The sequence below is a fragment of the Mustelus asterias genome, chromosome 16, assembly GCF_964213995.1.
Source record: "Mustelus asterias chromosome 16, sMusAst1.hap1.1, whole genome shotgun sequence".
NCBI lineage: Eukaryota > Metazoa > Chordata > Chondrichthyes > Carcharhiniformes > Triakidae > Mustelus > Mustelus asterias.
In genome coordinates, this window is record NC_135816.1 from 32,045,439 (window position 1) to 32,071,924 (window position 26,486).

Here is a 26,486-nt window from a genome sequence, read left to right on the forward strand (position 1 = left end):
GAGACACTGCAGACCAGCGCTTCCCCTAAAGCCACGCCCATCCCCCCAAGGCCACGCCCAGCACGCTCAGGCGCCGCCCACTCCGCAGGGCCACGCCCATTCTCCTATGTTCGCCCTCCTTCCTCTTCCCGACAGCTGGCCACGCCCACCGCGCTGAGGCACCGCCCATTCTCCGAAGCCCGCCCTCTCCGCCTCCCTCCCTCCCTCCTCGAGATGGAGGCTGCGCCGGAGGCCACGCCCACCGTTGCCAAGTGACGTCTGGATGTGCTCAACAATCTCAATTGCGTCAGATGCCGGGTGAGGCAGCGGCTTCATTTTGGACAAGGGGGGGGAAATGTGTATTTCCGCCTGTGGAACTGGTCACAATATATCCCATAATAAATAATGGATTTTCCACAAGGATCACTGAATCTATTTTATCAATCTGGATGAACATCAAGTTCTGTAGACAGAGAAAAAGGTGGCATTCAAATGTTGGTAAGTAGGTGAGTCCCCCCTCTGCCTGTGAAAATGGACTCAGCCACACCCCCCCGTCCTGTTGGGATTGTGTCTACGTCAGTGAGCGGCTGGATTCTGATTGGCTGAGCGGGGGAGAGGCTGAATTCTGATTGGTTGAGAGGGGGGGTTAGACTGGTTATGATTGGTGCACCGCTCCTGAGCTGTGATTGGTCACTGGAGGCAAGTGGAAGGTGATTGGCTGGTGGGGGGGTCAGTGCTGGTTGGCGATTGGTTACCGCCGCGCGGGGTGGGGAGGCTGCTGTTTACTGGGAGCGGAGGGAAGGGCGGGGGAGGAGGAGAGGTGTGGAGAGAGGGGGGGGTGGGAACCGGGGGCCGGCCGGCCGGGGTTTAGGTTGGGGGAGAGAGCGGTGGCGTCGGGCCGCAACCGGAACCCAGCGGGCTTGCTGTGAACGCGGAGGAGGCACTGAAGCCCCGTAACGGCTTCGCCGCGGCTGCACCCTCGACGTTAATCATGTCCACTCCGGCGAGGCGGCGGCTGATGAGGGACTTTAAAAGGTGAAGGAGAGAGTGAGGAGGGATGGGATTGGGGGGGGGGGGAGTTTGTCCAAGTGTCCCCGGGAGAGGGGAGGAAGCCTAGGGCTCTGTCTGTACCCAGGCTGGGGGACGCTGCTGCTGCTGTGTGTGCCAGGCCTCTGGTGTCCCTCAGCCTGTGCCCTGCCTATGGCTTGGGCAAATGTGAATGAGGCCGGCCTCCCTGTGTTGTTGAAGGTTAGGATACAGGGTAAAGGTACAACAGCTGCTGGAAAGGTGCAGTGTGTGAGTGTATATATTTTATTTATATGTATCAGTGGCACTGATACTGCTGACTTTTACTGCCTCTGTTAATTTCCCGACCTCACTCAGTAAAGGATACCAAAAACAAGAAGGTTTAAGTCCCTGCCACAGCAAGTGTGAGTTTGTCATTCCCTTTGTTCAGTGTAATAGCTAATAAGATAGACGTGCTGGAAATTGATTTGGCAAGTTCTTCCTTCTCAAACTGGCGAAGCAGTAAAAATGTTGTTTGTTGAGTTTATGATTGTTATATTATTGCAGGCAAAGGTGCCCAACACTTGGTACTGTGTTTGTCTTCCCATCCACCAATTTTCCTCTGCTGCTCTGAATGGCTCCACAGCTACCAGCAGCCCTCTGTTGCATTGTCTAGATTGCCATCCCTCATGAGTGAATGTGCACAATATGTGCTGGCACAATTCTGCCTTGCACTTTCCAGCAAGGATCAATGATGAATGTGTGTTATGATTTAGGACACCCTGAGATCATTATAAGTGCAGGTTATTTATTTAAAACTAAACATACTGCCCAAACTGCTGAGTTAGCTGCGATTAGCTCATTTAACATAGCTCATTGAATCAGGGCCCTGGCTCAATGCCACACTGGATAGTGTATTCACTGATAAACTAGTACAATTTTGGTGTGATTCTTAACTTACTAACTCAAGTTGCAAGCAATACCAAATGTATAACCATCAGTTCCTCAGTTGAGTGTTATTTAGTTAAGCCGCATTTGAAAATAAAACATTTAAATTGTTGAATGTTTTCATAGATCAAGTGGACATAATGCAGGTATCTCCAACCACCATTGTGGTTTTACTTGGTCCTGTAGAACTTTGAGCTCGGTGTACTGTTTGGAAAAAATAGTGATTTTTAAAAAAAGAGAATCTCTGGCTGGATATGTCCATTTTTTAAAGTGTATGTGGGAGTGATTGTATCTTTTTGTATGGTACACTTTTCCTGTCAACTGATGTAACTAGAAGATCAGTATTTCAAGTTAGTTTTCATATGTAGAAGTTGCAAGTGCTAAGTTAATGACAGTTGATGGCAAGGGAGCAATTTATGTAAGTGTTACAAGAATACATGTTTCTTCTTTGAGCTTTGGAAAGTTTGTGATATTTAACAAACTTGCATTAGTATAGGTCTTTTCATATCCTCAGTTCATCTCTTGAGGTCCTTCAAAATCAATTATGTTTGAAGTGTAGTCACTGCCTTTGACCCTGTTTGGCATGCAGATTCCAAACCAGTTAATGAGACATCTGCACTCCTGTAAGATTTATCTTTGCTCAATATGGAGGGCGCAAACATCTTGCCTCAAGTCTAGAGATATTAGGACTCAGCCTTAGATCTCCTCCTAATGTGGAGTATTATCAATTAAAATCATGCAGCTTACCAGCACCTTGCTGTTTCACCTGTCAATGGTGTTTGCATTGAATGGTTATCTGTAAGCAAGTGCAAGGTATCCTGGCCGTAGATTTCATTAGTGAATTAGGCTGTCTGCTCAATCATTAATAACATTATAGAGTACTGCTTCAGGAATCAAATTACTTGGTCTACTATATAGGATTAGCTTGGTTCCTTACTTGCATCACTGTTCCTTTTATCTTGGAACCACCTCATTTTAGTCAAGTTCTTGTTTCATTTGTTGAAAAGCAGCAATGTAACTTACATGTGCTTAGTAAAATAAATGAACCCCTCCAGAGACAATTCTAATGGGAAGGGTGGAAGAAGTAGGCACCCAGCTTTTGTGGGAGAGTTGGGTGACAAGTTTTTTTTTAAAGGCAGTGGGAAACAAAGTGAAGTGGAGGGGATTCCATCAAGTAGAGTTAAGATGGCTGAAGGCTCTGTCATCATTACTGGAGTGGATGGAGAGAATATGTAAGGGAGGCCGAACTACAGACATGAGTGAATGTTTTGGAGATAGAGACAACTGAGTGATTTGTAGATGAATGAGGGTTTTAAATTGGTAGAGCATAGATTTACAGTAGTAATTTCTCTCCCCACCAAGACCATTAAGTTCATAACCACTGCTGTGTGTTCCCTGGATAGTTTAAGCAGCAGTGCTGAAGGACTAGAAACAAATTATGTTCCCTGTGAACCTCGGGTTGTGTTTATCACAAGGATGACAGAAGGGGAAGTGTTTCATATTCTGTCTTAACAGAGTGGCTTGTACAGGAACTGATCAGAATATTTTGCTATCTTCTTGCCAGGCCTATATTCCGATTGTCCCGCTGGTTATTCTTGTAGCTCTATTTTATGTATTGCAAAATGTTGTCTGACATTAAAATTGTTTTAAAGTTTATTTATTAGTTCACAATTAGGCTTGCATTAACACTACAATGAAGTTACTGTGAAAATGCCCTAGTCGCCACACTCTGGTGCTGTTCGGGTACACCGAGGGAGAATTTAGCATGGCCAGTGCACCAAACTAGCACATCTTTTGGGAGAAAACCAGAGCACACAGAGGAAACCCATGCAGACACGGGGAGAACATGCGGACTCCACACAGACAGTGACCCAAACTGGGAATCGAACCCGGGTCCCTGGCACTGAGGCAACAGTGCTAACCACTCTGCCACCGTGTCGCCATTGTCACCTTCTCTTCAGTTTCCCTTCTCCAAGATTTTAACTCCTCCTCTGGGTTATGATCTTTCATCCAATTAGCTGTAATTCACCTGTGATGATTGCCTACACTATAGGATGTTGGACACTATAGGATGTTGATAACTAGTGTGATCCCTCTCCGGTCTGATATCCTGACATCCAGACGGGTGCTTTCATCAGCTTTAACTGTAGTTATTGAGGGTGGAATCACTGGCTGATTTTTAACTACGTTTTCTTTTTTCTTTACTCGTTATCCTTTCTCTTTAACTAATCGTCATTTCAACTTGGTGCGGACTAGGCAATTGAACCTGGGACCTACTATTTTTTATGGCTCAGAAGTAAAGTGTCTCATATTGAGCCATCAGAGGATCCTACATTCTGATTCATTAAATGGCAACTGTTTGTAGATTTAGTTATCAATTATTTTTATGGGACTATTGAAAGTACCATAATCCAGACCTACATGTTATGGTACAGCTCTGTAGGGTGGGGGAGTTGAATTTATGTCCAAACAATTGCTTTGGCCTTCTGATTGCTGTTATGCTTTAGGAAAGTAAGAAACTGAGACTTGTCTTTTTACCTCAAAGGAGAGAGGTGGTGTGGAAAATTTTAGAAAGCAATCAAACTCTGAACACCAGGGTGGCACAGTGGTTAGCACTGCTGCCCCACAGCGCCAGGGACCTGGATTCGATTCCCGGTTTGGAGTCTGCATGTTCTCCCCATGTCTGCGTGGATCTCCTCCACGTGCTCTGATTCCCTCCCACAATCTGAAAGACATGCTGGTTAAGTGCATTGGCCATGCTATATTCTCCCTCAGTGTACCCGAACAGGTGCCAGAGTGTGGCAAGTAGGGGATTTTCACAGTAACTTCATTGCAGTGTTAATGTAAACCTCCTTGTGACACAAATAAACTTTAAACCATGCAGAGCTTTACACTCTGTCCACCGAGCTCCTCCTCCTCTTTTCTCCTGTGGCTCTGCATCCCCAGGGAAGTACGAAGTAAGTAGGAGGGGAGCAGGTATCTTTGTGTTCATCACACTGTTGCAGGAGGCAAAGTTCTTCTGAAGGTCGGGCTAAGGTTTGTTGTTGGGGCAAAGGCCTCTCTGACTTGGAAGTACTGGGCAATGTAAATGTCGAATTTTGCACAACAATTAGCCCATGCAGTTTCTGGCACAGGAGCAGTGTGGAGGAAAATGTAACTATCATGCATAATCCATAAAGCAAATATGCTCATTCACAGCACACAAAAGCCTGGATGATGTTTTATGTACTTTTTTAAAATCTTGTTTCCACTCTGAGAAACTTGGTAAAAGCAATTAAAAATGTGACACTTAAAGATACCATAAATCAGCACATAACATCAAATAATCAAGGTCTTGTTTGGCCTCTTTAAAAAGAGGGCACTAGCACTTAATTACTCGGGATTAAGCAGAGTTAAAGCTCGGCCTCTATTTATACTGTCCATTTTCTAAAAATAACTTGTTTTAGAATCTATTTTCGGACTATTATGAACATGGAGGATGTTCCTATAATTTCTGTAGTCATATGAGTTGGTTTTCATTTCACTCTAGATTTGTGAAAATTCTATTATAAACCACCCTAATCAGTCATTTAACTGAAGAGGAAGAGGTTTATAATCATGTAGCAAGTTAAAACATTTTTAACTCAAAGATTATAGTTAACTCTGTGACTGACAAAATCTGGGACAGTGTTAGGGGCTACAAGCAGCATTTGTTTGGCAGTTCTGTTGTGCCACAGGAGTTGGCAGGACATGGCAAGTCTGTAATCTTAGAGTGAAGATATTGGATGGCACCCACCCGAGTGGTTGTTTTGAGAACTCGTTGATGCCTGGAATGAAATTTTGCTCTACCTTCCCTATTTTTGGCACAGAGTCACATTGCCCAGTTTACATCCAGAGAAAAATATATAATCATGCATGTGGGGTAATCTAATACTTATTCAAGTGTATGCGACTGATCAAGAAATTATGTGCATACCTCTTGGGAAATCTTTAAGCTCGTGCAGTGCCACAAGACATGCTGAGTGTGGAGTGGTATTCTTTTTATTATTCTGTTTAAGCCTTATTATAAGTTATCATAGGGAATCAGAAATATTAAGTTTGTGTCTTAAAATGCACTGTGTCTCACTAGGCTGCAAGAGGATCCTCCGGCTGGCGTTAGTGGTGCACCTTCCGACAATAATATAATGTCCTGGAATGCAGTTATATTTGGGTGAGTAATAAAGTTGGAGTTGATCAGGATGATATATGTTGCTTTGCTTTTAGTGTTAACTAAGGGACGGGGCCAAACAAAAACTTTGAGTTTCTCTGGGAAAAGCTGTACAGGGGCTCAACCACCCACTTGATTATTAACTACTACTATTGGAACGGCTACCATTGGAATAGAGGGAGAATGTTTGGTTTAAGACTTAGTGATAAACGTCTGTCTCCATCAATTAAACTAGAAAGAGTGCAGAAAAGATTTACTAGGATACTACCGGGACTTGATGGTTTGAGTTATGAGAGGCTGGATAGACTGGGACTTTTTTCTCTGGAGCGTAGAAGGCTGAGAGGTGATTTTATAGAGGTCTATAAAATAATGAGGGGCGTAGATCAGCTAGATAGTCAATATCTTTTCCCAAAGATAGGGGAGTCTAAAACTAGAGGGCATAGGGTTTAAGGGGAGAGATACAAAAGTGTCCAGAGGGGCAATTTGTTCATACAGAGGGTGGTGAGTGTCTGGAACAAGCTGTCAAGAGGTAGTAGTAGAGGCGGGTACAATTTTGTCTTTTAAAAAGCATCTTGACAGTTACATGGGTACGATGGGTATAGAGGGATATGGGCCAAATGCAGGCAATTGGGATTAGCTTGGGTGTTTGTAAAAAAAAAAAAGGCGGCATGGACAGGTTGGGCCGAAGGGCTTGTCCCATGCTGTAAACGTCTATGTCTCTAATTCACCCACTGACTTTTCACCTCTTACAGTATGCTCCCTTTGATTTGGAACTTAGTTGATTATTGTAGGGTGGGTTAGCCGACAGCAAATAGAAAATGATTCTTTAACTTTCAAGACCTTGCACAAAGCGAGGTAATACTTTTAGATTATGGCTATGAAAAATAACAAAAAAATAATTATACACCAAGATACTTCAAGCAATTAAAATATATATTTTGAGGAAGGGTGGTGCTGTGGGTTAATGTATAGTTGTTGCATTGTTGATACCTGGGTTCAAATATAGCTCAGATTAATGCCTGCTGCTTGTAATGAAAGGAGTTTAGAGCAATCATAACATAATAAATGCACAACTTCTCCTACTTTGCTACCATATTCAGCAATCCCACGCAAAATAATCTTGATGGTAGCTGGTGTGTGAAATAGAGCCATCATACAATTCTCAATTCAGATTACATTAAGATATATTTGTTTAAAGATCAGAAATCACACAGATGATATGAGTGCATCAGTATAAATATAAGTTTAGTATTTATTCTGAATACTTTATGAAGTACAAAGCACTAACAGTGAGTTGGATGTAAAACACTTTTACAGACATGGTCAGTAATGCATTCATGTTTATAGTTCTAGTTTTCTCCCCTCCATTTGTTGCTTCATGATGGCACTTTATCTGATTGGCCATTTCTTACCTGTGAGCTTGTACAGAGATCTCTCAATCTCCCAATATACTCTCTGTCCGACTTGAAGGCTTTGGCTGGTGATGTGTATTCTCCAGCGTGGCTCTTTCCAGAGGGTGCTTGGGATGAGCAAACTGAGGCTCTTCAAACAATCGCTCCAAGAATCCTTGCTGTTGTTTAAAAAAAGATCTTCAACACTAAATTTCTTCTGAGGAAATGAAACTAAACACCTGTAAAATCATTCATTCAGAGCCAGAGAACATGTTCAGTAATTAACACTTACCACCCAGTTAAATTTCATATCTGGACGCAATAGCCCTAACTTTTCCTGCAAGTTTTAGGATGGAGTTAGTGGGAAAGTTATTCAGATCATAGGAAATAAGAGTAAAAGAGGGCCATTTGGCCCATGAAGCATGCCTAAAATGACTACGGCCTTAACTCCACTTTCCTGTGTCCCTCGTAATAACCCTTAACTCGGCAGTGAAACATCTATCAAACTCAGCCTTATATATATATTCTATGACCCAGCCTCCACTGGTCTCTGTGGAAGAGAATTCCAAAGACTAACGACCCTCTAAGAAACTAAATTCCTCCTCATCCTTGTCTTAAATGGGAGACCCATTCTTTAAACTGTGCACCCTGAATCCCCCATGAGGAAACTCTTTTTGGCATCTACCTGTCAGGCCCACTCAGAATCTTATGTTTTAATAATTCTACTAAACCCCATGCGTATTGGCACAACTTGCTCAACTTTTTCTTGTAAGATAACCCCTTCATCCCAGAAATCAGCGAAGTGAACTCAAATAAAGGAGACCAAAACTGTACAACTGCTCCAGGTATGGTCTCACCAAAGCCTTCTACAATGGTAGCAAGACTTCCCTATGATTATACTTCATTCCTTTTGCAATAAAGGCCAACGTTCCATTTGCCTTCCTAATCATTTTCTCTACCTGCATACTAACCTTTTGTTTCATATACAAGTACACTCGGATCCCTCTGAACTGCAGTATTCTGCAGTCCCTGATCATTCCAATAAAATTGTCCTTTTCTATTCTTTCCACCAAAGTGGACAATCTCACGTTCTCCCATGTTATACGCCGCATGCCAAAATTTTGTCTATCACTAAACCTATCTATATCCTGTTGCAATCTCTTTGTATCCTCCTCGCAACTTGCTTTCCTACCTATCTTTGTATCAACAGCAAACTTGGCTATAATACAACCTGTTCCTTTATCCAAGTCATTAAAGTAGATGATAAATATTTGAGGCCTTTGGTTACAATTTGCTAACCTGGAAGTGACCTGTTTATCCCAACGCTGTTTCCAGTTAGTTTGCTAATCCTCTATCCATGCTAATTTATCAACCTCAGCACTGTGAGCTCCAATGCAGTAACCTTTTACGTGGCAATTTATCCAAGACTTTATTCCAATGTCTTTTGGAAATCCATCTACTGATTCCCCTTTATCCGCATGCTTGTTACATCTTCAAAGAATTCTGATAAATTTGTCAAACATGCTTTGCCTTTTACAAAAGCATGCTCGCTCTGCCTGATTGTATTACAATTTCCTAAACATCCTGCCGCTACCTCCTTAATAATTAGCATTATTCCCAATGGCACATGTTAGACTAACTGGCCTATAGTTTCCTGCGTTGTCTCCCTCCTTCCCTGACTAGTGGTATTTTTGTGGTTTTCCAGTCCATTGTCGTCATTTTGGGCCAAGACTATTGGCAAGGACTCCAATATTGCACCATGTGCATGAGCAGAGTATCTGGATGTCCAAGTTTAATTGCATAGATGCATCCTCCAGACAGTTAGATTTTTTCCATTATAACATTGACAAGAATATACTGGCTTTCAGTGTTCACAAATTTATCTTCCGTATTGCTTTGCATGATGTATTTATTCACATTATGGGAGAGCTGTAATGTTTTAAAATAGATCCTGTGATTGTTATCTACAAATTATTAAAGTAACCAGATATTGTAATAATTTTTGCGCTTTGCTGAAGTATCTGGAATTAACAAAAATCAATCTGAACAAAAACAGAAGACTTTTTAAAAGATTTTCAAAGCTTGTAGATAAATTAGCTGCATGGTAGTTGATCATATGGACTGGAAATGTCCCATGTTCAATCCCTGGGCTGTATTGGAGCACTACAGTTAGACTCATTGTTCCAATTGTAGCATGCTGCTCTTGATCACAAGCCTGTGACCGCTGGGTGGGAATGTGCATGTATTTATTGGATGAGGAAAGATCAGGTAATCACTTTGTTAGATGACCCAACAGCATTCACTGTTAAGGCTAACACATGAAGAATAAGCATCAAGACATAGTGATACTGCTGTCACGTAAATGGTTCGGTACGCAGGCATGATTTAACAGTTTCATGAATGGAGGGAGGAAAATGGACAAAAATAAATTGAGTTCTTAAAGAGGGGATGCTCTACTTTTTTTTGAATTTGACAATTAAAGGAAAAAATAGTAATGACAGTCACCAAGTTGCCCCAATCATTGAGAGTGTGAATTAACTTGTGTAGAACCTGAACATATCTAAGTTAAGGCAAATCTTGGTAAGAATGCAATTGGAGACCCAGAACAGAGGGGGAATATTTACAGACTTTTTCCAGCAAAATTTTAACAATTGTTCCTGGTGGATAAGTCTTGGAGCCAATTCAAAAATAGCTGTGGCTGATGTAGCCTCTTGTTGTCACTGTAATTTGTGGATGACTCAGTTGCTCTCTCACAGCATACGGCAGAGTAGTCTTAAATTGTGCAAATTTAAGTACACAATGTTAATGCACTGATTTTTAAGATGTTATATAAGATTTATTCTGCATCAGATGGCATGTGCTGTTCCCTAATGTGTTAATATTTCTAATGCTAGTCTTCTTTCCCCCTTGACTTTTTTTCTATTTCTAGACCAGAAGGAACACCTTTTGAAGATGGTAAGTAAACCCATTTAATCCGTTTTTGTTGATTTGGAAGATTAAGGGAAAGCAGGGAGGGAGATTAACTTGCTCTATTTTGCATGGCTTTCCCTATTGGGTACTTTATACAGCTGAAATTAAAATTAAACCTGTTCACAGTTGACAACATGAACAGTGTCTTGCTGTATGTCATGTTGGCCTGTTTACACGTTGGGTCTCCAGACTGATTTAACATTCTGTAAAAAGGTACTTGGCTCCTGATGTTGTATACAGTAGGTAGATTAAAGGATACCTCCCTGACTCTACAATGTGTTCACGTTCCCAGTGACCATGCGTGATAAGGATCGTGTGCATATTGATGTTCTAATTTCTTGAGTAGGAAGGTATTTATTTTACATCCCTAATTGTTGAGGTGGTAGTGAGTCATTTTCTTGAATTGCAGCACATTGGTGTAGCAACACCAGAATGCTGTTTGGAATGGAGTTCCAGGATTTCGTACCACTGACAATGCAGATACAATACATTTCTTTGCCAGGTTGTTGTGTGTCTTCAAGAGGAACTTGAGCCTGCTACCATTTAGTTAGTAGCGTTTACATGTTTATGCAGTACATCTTGAAGAAGCCTCAGATGGTACGCACTTCAACCACTGTCATTTATGGAGGGAGTGCATATTTAAGGTAATAGTGAGATGCCACCAAGCCAAGTGCTTTGTCTTGGACAGAACAGACCCGCAGGTTTTTTTCAGTGCTTTGGTATGGGGAGGAGGGTATTTGGCACTGATAATCCTGTTCAGTGTCAAAGGAAAGTATTAAACTCTTATTAGATTTTTATTTATATTTGGGAGTTATCTGTAAGATCAGTGTACACAGAAAATAGGAGGAGGAGTAGACCATTCGGCCTTGGCTCCACTATTCATTATGATCATGACTGATTATCAAATTTGATACCCTGATCCCGTCTCCTCTCACCCCCCCCCCCATTATATCTTGATCCCTTTAGCCATAGGAGCTATATCTAATTCCAATATACTTGTCCATAAAACTGCATCACAATCAGAATGTCTTAATGATGAGGCAGAGTAGCACAAAAGAAAATGAAGCAAATTCTACATTCTAGATTCTACTACCACATGAGACGCCCCACCCCATGTGCCCAAAGATCTGCGAGTTGAAAATTGGCCTGTTCAGTTGTTTGAAGACCCTTGGCAGAAACTTGTGTTTCTGAATCGATGTTATCCTCTAATCGAAAGAGAGTCAAATGTGATGCTCTGCACTTATTGCAGCAATAAATTACATCTTACATAATGCTATGCAGGGCGAGTTGGACATGAGGCAAACGGTTGGGGGATGGGGTAGAAGAAAGGTGTATTTGAAGAGACCTCTCAGGAATTGAATCTTGTATGTTTGTAACACTGTGCCTTATACAACAGCTTCCATGTTGCAGAAATGCCCCTTTTGTATTTTAGTGAAAAGAAATATTTACTTGAAATTTTGTACAGTATTGCAAACTTTTAAAGGTTTTCCTTGAGTAAAGTTACCCAGGAGATTGAATGAGTGAATGATGGTTCTATGCGTGACTACCATCTGCATGATAATTTTTTGTTAATATTATGTACAATAAAGAATTATTTGGTTTTTTTTTTGTTGATAGGTACTTTCAAATTGGTTATAGAATTTACAGAGGAATATCCTAATAAACCTCCAACTGTTCGATTTGTGTCAAAAATGTTCCATCCAAATGGTAAGTGTTAAAAATTCTTTCTTTCAATTTATTTTTTTCATAATGTAATAGACTCTTAATGGGATATAGTACCATGATAGTTTTCTGGTGTTTTGCCCAATTGGCCATTGTTCACGTGTGAACCTAGATAGTATAAATTAGGTAACTGACCAAAGAAACTCTTACAGCAGATCTGCCCCTGCAACTTTACGCACCTTTCTAGTTAAGAATCTTTAGACAATCGTTGGCAACCTTGAGATTTTTCCTGAATCTCGCCCACCCCAAAATCTGGGAGATACTGAAACCAATTATATAAATAAAAATCCCTGCAGACTTTGGATAACTCTGTACAGACCAGGGATCAAATTTGTATAGCTCACTACCACATTTGTGGTTTTTGCCACTGAGCCATCAGGGGAGTTTACGCACGAGAAGACGGAAACCTGCAATGAGCTGAGAGGTTCTGAGCTGCAACATGTGTTTTAGGAAGCGTGGAGGCGAGCCTGTTTATTCCTTAAACACCTGCAGCTTATCCTGCTGTGTATTCTACCTGATGCCTTCAATCTCCTATTACAAGTCATGCTTTAGAAAGATAAATTTACCAAAAGTTTTCATTGACCTCCAAGGTAATTGAGCAATACTATAGAAAGTTATTTTGACAAGATTGTGATTAACCTGAATTGTTTTACAGTATGTTGAAAGCTGGAATAACTGGATGATCTTTATTAGAGCTCTACAGGCTGCAGCGAATGGCAATGTGCAGTTTTTATTCTCTGTCCCTCTAGATTCCTGCTCTTCTCCCTCTCTCCCCATCCAGTGAGGAAAAAGTGTTTTGCACCATTGGAGCAGAGTATTCTTTGCTTCTCCAGAGTGTACGCTCTTGAGGTTCCTCAAAAGTGCAATTCCTAACCAGTCGGTGAATTGGTGAAAACTTGCACTTTGATATTTAGTCTGTGAGAAATTCTTAAAGTCCCCATTTTTTTGATTGAGGTGTAATTGGATTTTTAATGGTACCAAGTTCATAGTTACTGTTAAACACGTTCACTGGGCCTGAAAAGCTCATTATCATTTGTGGACTGTTGGATTTCCCTATTTATGATTAAAAGAAAATCCACATATTCTGAAATATATATATGTTTTGTTAAATTCGTGATTCAGGGACAAGGAATTTCAGTTACAAGGATAGTTTGGAGAAGTTGGGTCTGTTTTCCTTGGTGAAGGGAAGGCTGCGAGGAGACTTGGTAGAGGAATTCAAAATCATGAGAGATCGGGATAGAGTAGTTAGGGAGAAACTGTTTGAGATTGACAGGGCACAGATTTAAAGTAATTGGCAAAAGAAGTAAATGTGATGTGAGAAAAAAATTCATAGTGTGTGGTTAAGGTCTGGAAAGTGGTGAAGGCAGGTTTGGTCAAAGCATTCAAAAGGGCATTAGACTTATCTGAAAAAGAATGTATAGGATTACAGGGCGAAGGTGGAAGAATGGAATTTAAATTGCTAATTCGGAGAGTCTCGACAAGCACTATGATCCAAATGTTCTCCTACACTGTAACAGTGATTCTGTTTGTTTCTAATACTTTAGCTTTTATGTTAATCCATTCAGAATTTATGTTGCCATCTAAGTTTAAAAAGTGAAGGGATTTAGTGCCTTAACTCCCCGATTTGCTGACTATAAGAATACTTCCGTAGGATTGGTTACTTGCCTTGTTTGCTAATATCGCTGCTGCTGGACATCTCGGGATCCCCTTGACTTGGTGCCAGATATAAATTGCTGTCAGGAGAGGAAAATGCATGCCACAGAGATTGCTAGATTGCTATGGGCAGCTTTCTTTAAGGTCAACACTGGGTGCACACTGTTGCTTAACCATCGACTGTCAAATATAGGTTTCAAGTTCTGGCTTAATCTTTGTTGATGTGGTCCTCTGTGGAGAGGGCTGTCAACCATCCTCTGGACACTCCAAATGCAATGCATGTGGAGTTTCCTTTCTTGACAGTGGTTTAGCAAGTATATTGGGTGTTAATTTTATCAAACTTCTACAGCACATTCTGATTGTGATGTATTGCGAGGAAGAAGGCAACAGTGCAGTTACTGAATGTCACCCTTAATGGTCTGCTTCAGAGAATTTGGAAGGAAGAATTGGTGGCAATTTTCAAAACCCTGAACATGCTATATAACTACTAAACCTATTAAGTATGTTAAAAAAGATGAGTGGCTAAAGTAAACAGTGGTCCCTTAGAGGCAGAGATAGGATTAATTATCATGGGTAATAAGGAAATAGCAAAGACTTGACCAAATATTTTGTGTCTGTAGATGACACAAGTTACGTACCAGAAATGGAGGGTCCCTATCAGACTAAGAGTGAGGAACTTAAGGTAATTAAGATCAGCAGAGGAAAAGTATTGGAGAAAGTTAAGAGACTAAAAATTGACAAATCCCGAGTGTATGACGTAGCTGCAAAGATAGTTATGATTTTCCAAAATTCTATAGATTCTAGAATCGTCTGAATGGATTGGCAGTTAGAAAATGTAACTCCACTTTTCAAGAAAGGAGGGAAAGAGAAAACAGGACTAAGGTCAGTTAGTCTGATATCAGTTGTCAGGAAAATGCTGGAATTCATTATTAAAGAAGTCTTAATACACTTTTTAAAAAAAATTATCGTATGATCAGACAAGAGTCAGCATGGTTTTATGAAAGAAAATATTTTTGTTAAATGTTATCACTTTATTTGAAAATGTAATTAGTAATGTTGATGAACGAGAACCAGGAGATGTACTTGGATTTCCAAATGGCATTCAATAAGTGGCCACACAAAAAGTTAATATACAAGGTAATGGTTCATGGAGTTGACGTGGATGGAGGATTAACAGACAGGAAGCTGAGAGTAAGAATAAACAGGGCATTTTCAAGTGAAAGACTAGTCAAATTCTGCAAGGATCAGTGGCACCTCAGCCATTTACAATCTATATTCATGGATTAAACATAGAGTTTGAGAGTAATGTATCCAAGTTTTATGTTACAAAGCTAGGTGGGAATGTAAAAATAAAGTTCCGTAGCCCCAGATGAACATAAAGCTGCTCTCCCTTTTTAAGGGGAAGAGCCGACTGGTGGTGATTTAATCTGAGGGTCACCACACCCTGGGTGAGGGGCAAGGTTGAGCAGGCAACCCTTCGGTACAGGAATTGAACCTGTGCTATTGGCATCGCTCCGCATCGTCAGCCAGCCAGTCAACTGAGCTAACCGACCCCCAGCGTGAGAATGTATGTTGTGAGGAGGACACAGTTACAGACAGGTACTCAAAGATTGACAGCTGGAGTATAATGTAGGGAAGTGTGAATAGAAAAGCAGAATTTTTTTAAAGATGTGAAACTCATAAATGTTGATGTTCAGAGAGACTCGGTTGTACTTGTATAAGGAACACAAGGTTAGTATGCAGACAGAGAGCAATTCGGGAAGATAAAAGTTCAGGTAGCCTTTATTGCAAGAGGGTTGGAATGCAAGAGTAAGGAAGTCTTGGTACAATTGTGTTGGGCTTTGGTGAGACTAGTGGAATACTGTTCTTAGCTTTGGTCTCTATATGCAAAAAAGGATGTATTCTTGTTTTAGAGGAGGTATAGTGAAGGTTCAGTAGCTTGATTCCTGCAGTGAGTGGGTTGTCCTATAATAAGAGGCTGAGGAAATTGGGCCAAAACTCTTTGGAGACTAGAAGAATGAGAGGTGATCTCACTGAAACGTGGAAGATTCTGAAGGGCCTTGGCAGAATGGAGACTAAAAGGTTATTTATCTGGGTTGGACACGTGGGTACAGTCTCAGGATAAGGAGATGATCATTTAGGACTCAGATGAGAAATTACATCTTGTGGAGGAGTTTGACTCTGGAATTGTCTACCTGTTGTGGGTGCTGTATCACAGAATCATAGTGCAGAAGAGGCCCATCAGCCCATTGAGTCTACATATAAGAAACACCTAAACTATTGACGTAATCCCATTTGTCAGCACTTAGCCCATAGCCTTGAGGATTATGGTATGCCAAGTACTCATCCAGGTACTTTTTTTAAAGACTGTGAGGCAACCTGCCTCCACCACTCTCCCAGGCAGCGCATTCCAGACCGTCACCAACCCCTGGGTAAAGTTTTTCCTCGCATCATACCTAAACCTCCTACCCCTCACCTTGAACTCGTGTCCTCTTGTGACTGACCCTTCAACTAAGGGGAAAAGCTGGGCATGGGACATCCATCTTGTTCATGCCCCTCATAATCTTTTACACCTTGATCAGGTCAACCCTCAGTCTTCTCTGCTCCAACAAAAACAGCCCAAGCCTATCTAACCTCTCAACTTAAATGTCCCATCCCAAACAGCACCCTGATGAATCTCCTCTGCACCCCCTCCAGTGCAATCACATCTTTTCTATAATGTGGTGACCTGAACTGCACACAGTGCTCCAGCTGTGGCCTCACCAAAGTTCTGTACAACTCCAACATGGCCTTCCTGCTTTTGTAACCTATGCCTCAATTGATAAGGCAAGTGTCCCATGCCCAATGGACAAACCTATCAATGCCCCTTTGTTCCTCAAAACTTCCTAGTGTCATGTCATTCATTGAATACTTCCTTGTCAAATTACTCCTTCCAAAATGTATCACCTCTCACTTTGCAGTGTTAAATTCCTGTCCATATGACCATCCCATCTATATCTTCCTGTAGCTCAAGACACTTGACCTCCATGTTAACCACCCAGACAATCTTTGTGTCATCTGCGAACCTACTAATCCTACCCCCCCCCCCAACATAGTTATCGATGTCATTGATAAAAGTGACATAATAGGGGACCCAGCACAGACCCCCGTAGTACACCATTGGACACTGGCTTCCAACCACTAAAACAGTTTTCTGTCTCCTACAACTAAATCAATTCTGAATCCACCTTATCAAATTACCCTGTACCCCATGTACATTTGTCTTTATAAGTCTCCCATGTGGGACCCTGTCAAAGGCTTTGCTGAAATCCATGTAGACTACATCAACTGCACTTCCCTCATCGACGCACCTGGTCACCTCAAAATTCAATCAAATTTGTTAAGCATGATCTCCCTCTGACAAAGCCATGCTGACTATCCCTGATCAAACCTTGCCAGTTCAAGTGGAGATAGATTCTCGCCTTCAGAATTTTCTCCATTAGTTTCTTGAGCGTACTCAAGTTTGTGAAAAGTAGATGGTCTTTGGTGTCTCGGGGGAATCCATAGACATGGGGAATGGGTGGGAAAGTGAAGTTGACACAAGGTCAGCCATGATATTGAATGGAGGAGCAGGCTGTTTGAGCTATGCCTACTCCTATTATGTTGCCTTTTTTTTCGTTGTTATTGCTGTCTGGCTATTAACCAACATTTTAATTGCAAAATATATTCAAAACCCAAAGCAATAAGGCAGTGTTATCTTTTTACAGTCGGAAACAAAATTTGCTGCAGTGTTTTCTGTTTTCAGTTTATGCAGATGGCAGCATATGTTTAGACATTTTGCAGAACCGCTGGAGCCCAACCTATGATGTTTCATCAATTTTAACGTCTATTCAGGTAATTTGTGTCTCGTTAAATGTTATCTCATCTATCTACGCAATTGACTAATTGGTGTTCCTGAAGTCACTTAGTCCTTTTCATAGTTAATTTGGTTCTCTCTCTATCTTTTCAAATTGATATTTTTGCCCCCATAGGCAACCCACATCAAGTGTTTTTATTTATATAAATCTTTGTATGCCGAGCAGTGATCTCAGCACAGACCTTTGTGGAACACCACTGTTTTCCTAATGTCCAAAAGATGTCCATTAACTAATTTGTTTTCTATCCTTTAAACCAACTCTCTAGCCACAGTGCTGTACATGCTTCAATACAGTCAACTTTCATTTTATTAACAAGCCTCCAGGGGAGTCTTTTGACAGTGCACATGCATAATATTTGTTGCATCCCTTTCATCAATATACTGCATTGTTCCCTCAAATAACACAATGTAAGACATGGTTTATAGAACCATACCATTGAAGCATAGAATCCCTACAGTGGGGAAGAGGCCATTCAGCCCATTGAGCTGGCATTGACTCTCAAAGCTCATTTCTTAATTGGCCCTACTCTTCAACTGTTTTTGTTACAAAATCCTTTCAGTTTTTGTTTACTTTTGTTCATATGCAATTATTCATTTTACTTCTATTTTTATACTGTATATTGGCCCCAGATTTGTCATATGCCCAAGTCTGGCTTCAATTTTAATTATTCATCTCCAAAATTCCAGCTATTACCACAGCCTTGTTTCTAACCGAGGAAAATTGGTTTGTATGTTATTCCTCAGTTTGGAAGTTTCCCATTAGCTGTGCATTTTTTCAGTTTATTACCCAATCTTAAACCCCTTTCTGCCCCATCCCCAAACAAGACTGTGTCTAACTCTGTCTCAATTAGGTACCTTAACTCCAGTAGTAGAAGGGCATATCAGCAATGGTGACCATGGAAGTACCAAATTGTCATAACAATCCATGTGGTTGTGTAATGTCCTTTTAAGGAATGAGATCTGCCACCCTCAATCCACAGCAGCGTGGTTCTTAACAGCCCTTTAAGTGGCCTAGCAAGTCACTTGGTTGTTACAGAAGAGTTGGGGAAAAAAAACAAATGGTCCATCTGGTATCGAGCAAGACACGGCAAATGACAAAGGCACAGTCAACCCTGCAAAGTTGTCTTCACTAACATCCGGGGAAAATTGGAAGAGCAGTCCCACAGGTCAAGCAACAGGCTAACTGGTCATATTCACAGAATAGTATTTTCAGCCAATATACTAGTCTCCTCTATCATCCTTGGGTATGTCCTGCCCAGTTGACAGGACAGACCGACTGCTGGAGATGGCACGGTAGTATGGAGTCAGGAGGGGGTGGCAAAGGCAATCCTCTACATTGACCCTAGACCCCATAAAGGCATTTGGTCAAACAAGGGTAAGGAAACATCCTGTGGATTATCACCTACCTCTTCCCTCAACTGATGAATTTTTATTCCTGCATGCTGAACAGTACTTGGAAGAAGCATGGGTATAGAATGTACTCTAAATAGGGGACTTCAATGTTCATCTCCAAAAGTAGCTCTGAAACACTACCAGTGACCAAACTGAGTCAGTCTGAACCAGCAGAAGATGGTGGGAGAACCAACGCAAAGGAAAACCCTATTTTCCTCGCCAATCTTCCTGGTGCAGATGCATTTGCCCTTGACAGTATTGATAGGAGTGACACCAAGCAGTCCTGGTGGTGACAAAGTCCTGCCTTCACACTGAGGCCACCTCCCCATTGTGTTGTGTGACACTATCACTATTAAGTGGGATATGTTCAGAACAGATCTAGCTCAAAATTGGTTATCCATAAGATACTGTGGACTATCAACAGCAGCAGAATTGTATTACATCAAAATCTCTCAACTCGTGATCCAGAAATCCATCACTCAACCATTGCCATCAAGCTTAGAAGCTAACTCTGGTATAATGAAGAATGCAGGAAAGCATGCCTGGAGCAGAAAAAGGCATACCTAAAAATGGGGCGCAAACCTGGTGAAGCTACAATACAGGACTACGTGCATGCTATAATCAGGGCTAAGTAGCTCTATAACCAACAGATCAAATGAAAGTTCTGCCATTCTGCCACATCCTGTTGTGAAGGTGATGGATGATACAATCTCAGTTGATATAACTGGAAGGGAAGATCCCAGAATGGAACCGTGGCTCAAAAGACTAACTTTTACTTTATCAGACATGGAGAGACAGAGTCACAAGACCGCTAATCTGTTTTAACAACAGGAAGAAACCTTTATTAGACATGGAAAAATTGGTTTATGAGACAATACTCCTTTACTATTCTCTTAGTTTAATGTACATGCAGATTTTAAGATTAACACGATTGACAAAATACATTTGAAGCTACAATGGTCTCATTAACATACAAAGTCTTTTTTAAAGCACACATTGACTGTGGTCAAATATATGCTCCTCTCTCAGCCAGTATTTGTGGTTTTCTCCTCTGAATCCCCCAGATGATTGTCATGAGTTTCCAAACTCCACTCCCAAAACACACTTTAAGATCTTCTCCTAATAATGCTTCCCTTGACGGTTTGCATTCCAAAACCCAGTCCAGATTTTACAAATGACACTTTTAAACAAAGCTTTTTTTTAAGCCAACCCTTTTAAGATTACTTTACCTTGACTGACTTCCATTCTTACACACATTCTGATATCCAGCCAATACCCTTTTCCCAATTTACAATTTGTTTCACGAAAGGTAGAGACACATTTCAAACTTTAAGAAACCTTTCTCTAACATTCTCACCAACTGACTCCTCCTCAGCTTTGTTTGGATGCCCATGAACAGTATCCTGTTCTGTTTCCAGAACCAACCATCCTTTAGTTCCTCTGCAGCTTGCACATTAGTCCATTGTGCACCATTTCTGGCATACCTTTTCCTGCTTTGGATTCCAGCTAAAACTAAGCACAAAGGAAAGCTTTTTGTTTTACCTTACAAGGACCTCTAGTTGCTAAACCACGTCTGCATACCTCTGCTGACCTATTTTTCCACACCTTAGCACGCTTATCACAATAGAATCCCAGTTGGAATTGAAACCAACCCCCACACGTACAAACACCTTTGTCCAACATGAATCTACAGGTCCCTTCCAAGCAGAGAAACATTAAATTAAACCCACCTAAAACTATACCTTATTTCTAATATTTATCAATACAAATATAAATTCCTTAATTAACTTTGGTTTCCTAACATGGACAATTAAAGTATTATGGAAGGAAGAAACTCCACAAACAACCTCATTCTCAATTGCAAAGCCCAGCATGGCTCTAGAGCTCAATACAGCAAAGTCTGAGCAAAGGTGAGGTTCAAATGACTTCTCTTGAAATCAAAACAGCATTTAAAGAAATGCAGCATCAAAGCCCTAGTAAAATTAAAGTTAATGGCAATTGGAGGAAAACTCTCCACTAGTTGGAGTGATACCAGGCACAAAGGAAGATGGTTGCAATTGTTGGAGGCCCATCGTTTCAGCCCAGGGCATCGTCAGCAAAGTGTCTAGCCCCAACCATCTTCAGCTGTTTCATCACTGACCTTCATTTCTTCATAAGGTCAGAAGTGGGGATGTTTGCTGATGGAACAGAATAATGCAGCAATTTGGCCCACTGAATCTCCACTGGCTCACTGGGATTCCACTGGCTCTTTTGAAGAATAACCCAGTTCGTTCCACTCCCTTGTTCTTTCCCCTACATCCCTGCAATTTTTCCCCTAAGTATTTATCCTAATCCATTTGAAGGTTACAATTGAATCTGTATTTGCCACCCTATCTGGCAGTTTATTCCAAGAAAGTGTTTTTGTCCTGTTGCTTCTGGTTCTGTCATTCACTCTCTGGTTCTCTGTCATTCACCTTAAATCTGTATCCTCAGTCATAGGGAACAGTTTCTCTTTTTATCTAAACACTTGTTGATTTTAAACACTGCTATCAATTCTCCATCTAGCCTCTTCTGCTCTTAAGGAGAAGAACTCCAGCTTCTACAGTCTAATGCAATTGCAATCCCTCATCCTTGGTTTGTTGAATGATTAAATGTTTGTACCTATAAATATAAAATATAGTACTGTGTGCTGCTATGAAATCAGCATGCAGCATGACTTCATAACTTGTGTTGAGAAAATCTTAATTGGATTCACAGGTCATTCATTAGCAGTGAAATAAATATTTGAAGGATGCCGCAATAATGTTGACTAAGATGGTCCAATTGTGTATTTTAATGATTTGAAGTTTATTATTTAAATAGGCTCCAGCATTTCCTACATTGCAGCAGTGACTAAATTCAGAAGTAATTAGTTGGTTATGAAGCACTTTGGGACATCCTGTCAAAGGCATTTTATAAATTGAAGTTCTTTTGTTGAGTCACTGGAATTGTGCTAATTGATGACCAGTTTTGTGTGAAATCCTTACCCATTAAGAACCGAGCTCTTTCCCAAACTATTTTCCTTCGCAGATAAATATACTTTTACTGCAGGTGTTTTAAGGAAAAGATGGATTTTGATCTACAGTACTCCGTTCTTTAGATAAAATCAACAAAATTGTGATGTGATCTAAACAAAGGTGGCAAATAAAGAAATTGAAAAAGTAGAATATGATCTAGCTGGTTAGCAAAAAGCATTTCAGCCTGGGCTGATTTGTTTTTTTTCCTCCATCCCAACAAATGTTTGTGGCAGACTCAGCCTAGCTGCCGGTACATGAAAGTACCCAGGGTCGAACTTGCAATTCAGACTCACGACTAGAATGGCACAATAGTGTTTTTCAGCTTTTGGGGCTGGGTGTTGAAATTTCACTCTTCGAGTTTATGGTACATTTCATCTGGGAGCATTCAGACTCTCCGATTCTTAGATGTGAAGAAAGAGCAGCTTTGATTTTAACCATAGCTGTTTTTTTAAATATGTAAAAGATACAGTAATTCCTCATTTTGTCACACCAGAGTAAAGGAAGCTATTGTAATCCCAGTTAGTATATCCTACTTGACTAATTTAATTATTTTTATTTGCAGTTTTGTTCTATCAAAGTAAATGAAAATGATTATTTATCCATCCCTGAAGAACTCTACCTTTTGGTAAAAATTAATTCTCTCCCCAATTTATCTGCCAACCGAGTGGAACTGTGCCCAAGATTGACATGTGGCAAATTATAATCTGGCCTCTGCCACAGAGTCTATACTAATTGGAAGACTGAAACTGAGGAAAAATCACCTGTGGTGTTGTCATGGATTTTGTACAGTAAGAAGTTTCACAACACCAGGTTAAAGTCCAGCAGGTTTATTTGGTAGCATGAGCTTTTGGAGCGCTGCTCCTTCACCTGATGAAGGAGCAGCACTCCGAAAGCTTGTGCTACCAAATAAACCTTTTGGACTTTAACCTGGTGTTGTGAGACTTCTTACTGTTCCCACCCCAGTCCAATGTGTAGTGTGATATAGGGCATCTAATTGTTCAGTGGGAGAAAGGTTTCTATTTAATTAAGCTTTATTTACTCTGTTAGAATAACTTAAAGAGAATCAAAATGAGTGATATGAGGTGAAAATGCCCACACTTAACCCTGACTCTTTGTTCTTCTTGTCTAGTCCCTACTTGATGAACCAAACCCAAATAGTCCAGCAAATAGCCAGGCTGCACAGCTTTACCAAGAAAACAAACGGGAATATGAGAAGAGGGTATCAGCTATTGTAGAGCAGAGTTGGAGTGACTGCTAACCTACAGCAACAACAATCCTCTGCCAACTGCCCAGTGCATTATTTTACCTGAGTAAATGCAAACAAAGTGTCATAAGACTGGCAGAAGAGTCTGCATACGTTCTTTGCTGACATTCTTAAGGAATTTTAACCCTTTATCGTTTGTGCTGTTAGAGGGTTCTTTTGTGTTGCATGATGTGAATTTGTAAGCAGTATTTGATAAACTCGTACACTCTATGGTCTCTTTCCTTGTTTTGGTTTCATCACTGATCCACCTTTACATTAACCAGTGTATTAACACCTTACTGATATGAGTGAGTGTGAAGTGTTGAATTGCTAACAAAGTCTGATTTGCATTGAGGCAAATCCTAGTTTTGGGATCTGTTAACTTAAGTTTCTAGTTCAACGTTACATACTGGTGTCCTGATCACCCAGTTGTAACACCCGAGGTACATTTGAAGAGGAGAGCAATTGCAATGTAATTTGCTCAGCAACAGCGACCTGTTATGGCATTGACTTAAAGGAGAGCTGCTTTTTACAGCAAGTCTCACTGTAGATTGGTAGTAAGTTGGCATTTTTCTTTTTATACAATTTTTTGCAGTACAATTGAACTAGATCCCAATGGGAGGATATTTTTCCACATTATCTTGCATTTTATTTGTGGTCGGAGGGAATGCATCTATTTTATCACATGGGACAACTGTACCATCTGTCAAACCTGATTGGCACAATGTGACTGGAGGCAGCTGTGTTTACAGCCAGCACTTTGTCCTGTAGATTAAATCAGAGAAAGCTTGAATGTGTAAACCAGGCAAAGGGCAGGTGCTTCTATTATTTGGGTGCACACACAACTGTAGTAATTTGTTGCTTTGTGCCTGCTTTGGATGACTAATGCCTACCTGCACTTTGATATATCTCTCATTTGTAAATGCTCTGCGCAGCTAAATTCATGAATGCCCCAAGGAAAATTGGAAGATTGCATATATTTGATACACATGTCAGCTTGTGAGCGTCAAGTACTTTCTTTGGGGAAGGTCTTCAAATCTTTTTATCACACTGGAAATCTGTTCCAGGAAAACAAAAACTTTTTCTCTTTCAAATTATTTACTTTCACCATCAAAATATTTCTGGGAGGTGAGACCCCATAAGTGCTGTCACAGTGCAAGTGTCCATTTTTTTTCATGCAAGCTTAGAGAGGTGCGTGTGTAAATTATCTGATGGTAAAAATATCTCTGCCAAATCTGATTTCACCTAATGCCCGTTCGAGTGAGGTTTTTAATTAAAGTACCTCATTTTAAAAAAATCAATTGATAATGGGCACCCTGTACTCCAGAGAGCAAATATCGAATTTGTTTTTAAAAGGAACAATAATCCTAATTTTCTGTAATCTTGTAAACGTTCAGTATCCTCTTTATCTCCATTTTCTGATTAGTGGCTGCTGTAAATGGGGACAACTTTTTGGTGCTCCTTCCTGTGCTGAACAAAAATTAAACACACTGCTTGGGAATGTCCTCAATGTAAAGCTATTTAGACCAGCAGAAAATAAATTCTCAAATATTTCTAAATTTGAATGGAAACTATCTTGTATGGAGTATGCCCCAGCCTTTTTTCTTTCCAATTTTTGTGGTAGTGCAACCAATTAACCTATAAACATCATCATCAATCTTCCTTTGCAATAATGCTGGGTGGCTTCCCCAACAGGCAACCAAACTTCAAGGCAAGTCAGCTACCATTTCTCACCCAGAAAATTAAGAGTATCTACCTTTATTGGCAAATGCTTGGCAGGAAGCACCCCACAGTTTTGTTTATTTTCCAAGAGGGAATAGTTTTCAGGCCTAACCATGACATTGGGGGGGGGGGGGGTGTTGAGGGTAACCATGGTGAGGTTGGTAGCCCAGGTGAGGTCAATCCTTTTGAGGAGTTTTGGTTTAGTGATGCATGTGTGTGAGAGAAAATATTTTATTTTTTTTCTGTAATTAACTTTACTGTAATTGCCCGTTGTGTTTCTATTGGAATGTTGTAATGTTTTCCAAATGGTTAGGTTTTTTGCTGTGGTTTGTGAAAATCAATTATTTCTGTTGAAGCTGTACAAAGGATTCCTTTTATTCCTTTTTGTAAAGATGTATTTTTTTTTCTTTTAAAACTTAGCTCCCTTTCAGGTGCATCAAACATTTTTGTACCCTATTCTACAGTGCGTTTTATAAGGAAGTCAGTGACGGAAATGTATTTATGATTCTGTTCCAAGTAATTCAAAAGTAGTAACTGGTTGCCATCTATTTTGCTGAAGAAAAATATGATTAATTCACTTAATGTAACAAGCGTTTTATACAAAAAGTGATTAATGATATCAAATATGTAATGATGTTTGCCGAGGTGTTCTTTTTTTTTGTCTTGTTTTTACTCGAATCTCCCTCTTGGAGGCTTGGAAAACAATTGAGCAATTGATGGGCTTGTGTTCCATTTTTATAAAGTAACACTGGCGAGAATGTTTGTAGCCCCTTGGGCTCTGCAGTTTCACGATGCTTGTATGTTGTACAATATGTATTGATGCAAACACTTTTTTTTCAGATTTTTTTAAATAAAAGCTTTACTTTGAGAATATAAGTACTTTGAAGATGTATAGTAAGGAACTTTATATTGTCTTGTAATTGCTGTTCAAGATAAATGGCAAAAAAAAAGTATTTGCAGGATGATTCTAACTGCACCAGGCAATTTTGTTATCTTAATTCATCCATCTAGAGATCCCCAATGTCAGCCTGGTGTTGTCTTGAATTGTTTCTTAAATGATTTCAGGGTTTATTCCTCAGCTACTCTCTCTGACTATTCATTCCACACATTGTTCACCCCGTGGAAAGAAAATTGTCTTGGCATCAATCATAAAAGTACCAATTTGTTGCCTGAACATGCCCCCAAGTTCTGCTTGTATATTAACGTAATATTTTGGGTTAAGCTTTTTTCTATAATCATAACCATCTTTTATACTTCTAACATCACCTGTTGATTGTCCCATGAAAAGCCAAAGTTTCTCCAGTCTTCTAACAGTGGAAATAACCCGATGATTCTTTCCACTTAA

The 26,486-nt window shown here is 40.4% G+C and overlaps 1 protein-coding gene across 2 annotated transcripts; it reads left to right on the top strand.

Annotated features, from left to right (window-relative positions):
* Positions 1–759: 759 nt before the first annotated feature.
* ube2b (ubiquitin-conjugating enzyme E2B (RAD6 homolog)) lies at positions 760–26,023 on the top strand. 2 transcript variants are annotated; one of them, XM_078230848.1, is made up of 6 exons: positions 760–1,014; positions 6,041–6,121; positions 10,439–10,464; positions 12,097–12,186; positions 17,639–17,727; positions 23,306–26,023. In XM_078230848.1, exons 1-6 carry the CDS (start codon positions 971–973, stop codon positions 23,432–23,434), a joined length of 459 nt encoding a protein of 152 aa, XP_078086974.1. In that variant the 5' UTR covers positions 760–970; the 3' UTR covers positions 23,435–26,023. The 2 variants fall into 2 exon arrangements, with proteins under 2 accessions (XP_078086974.1, XP_078086975.1); XM_078230849.1 differs by having other exon boundaries at positions 764–1,275.
* The last annotated feature ends 463 nt before the right edge of the window (positions 26,024–26,486 follow it).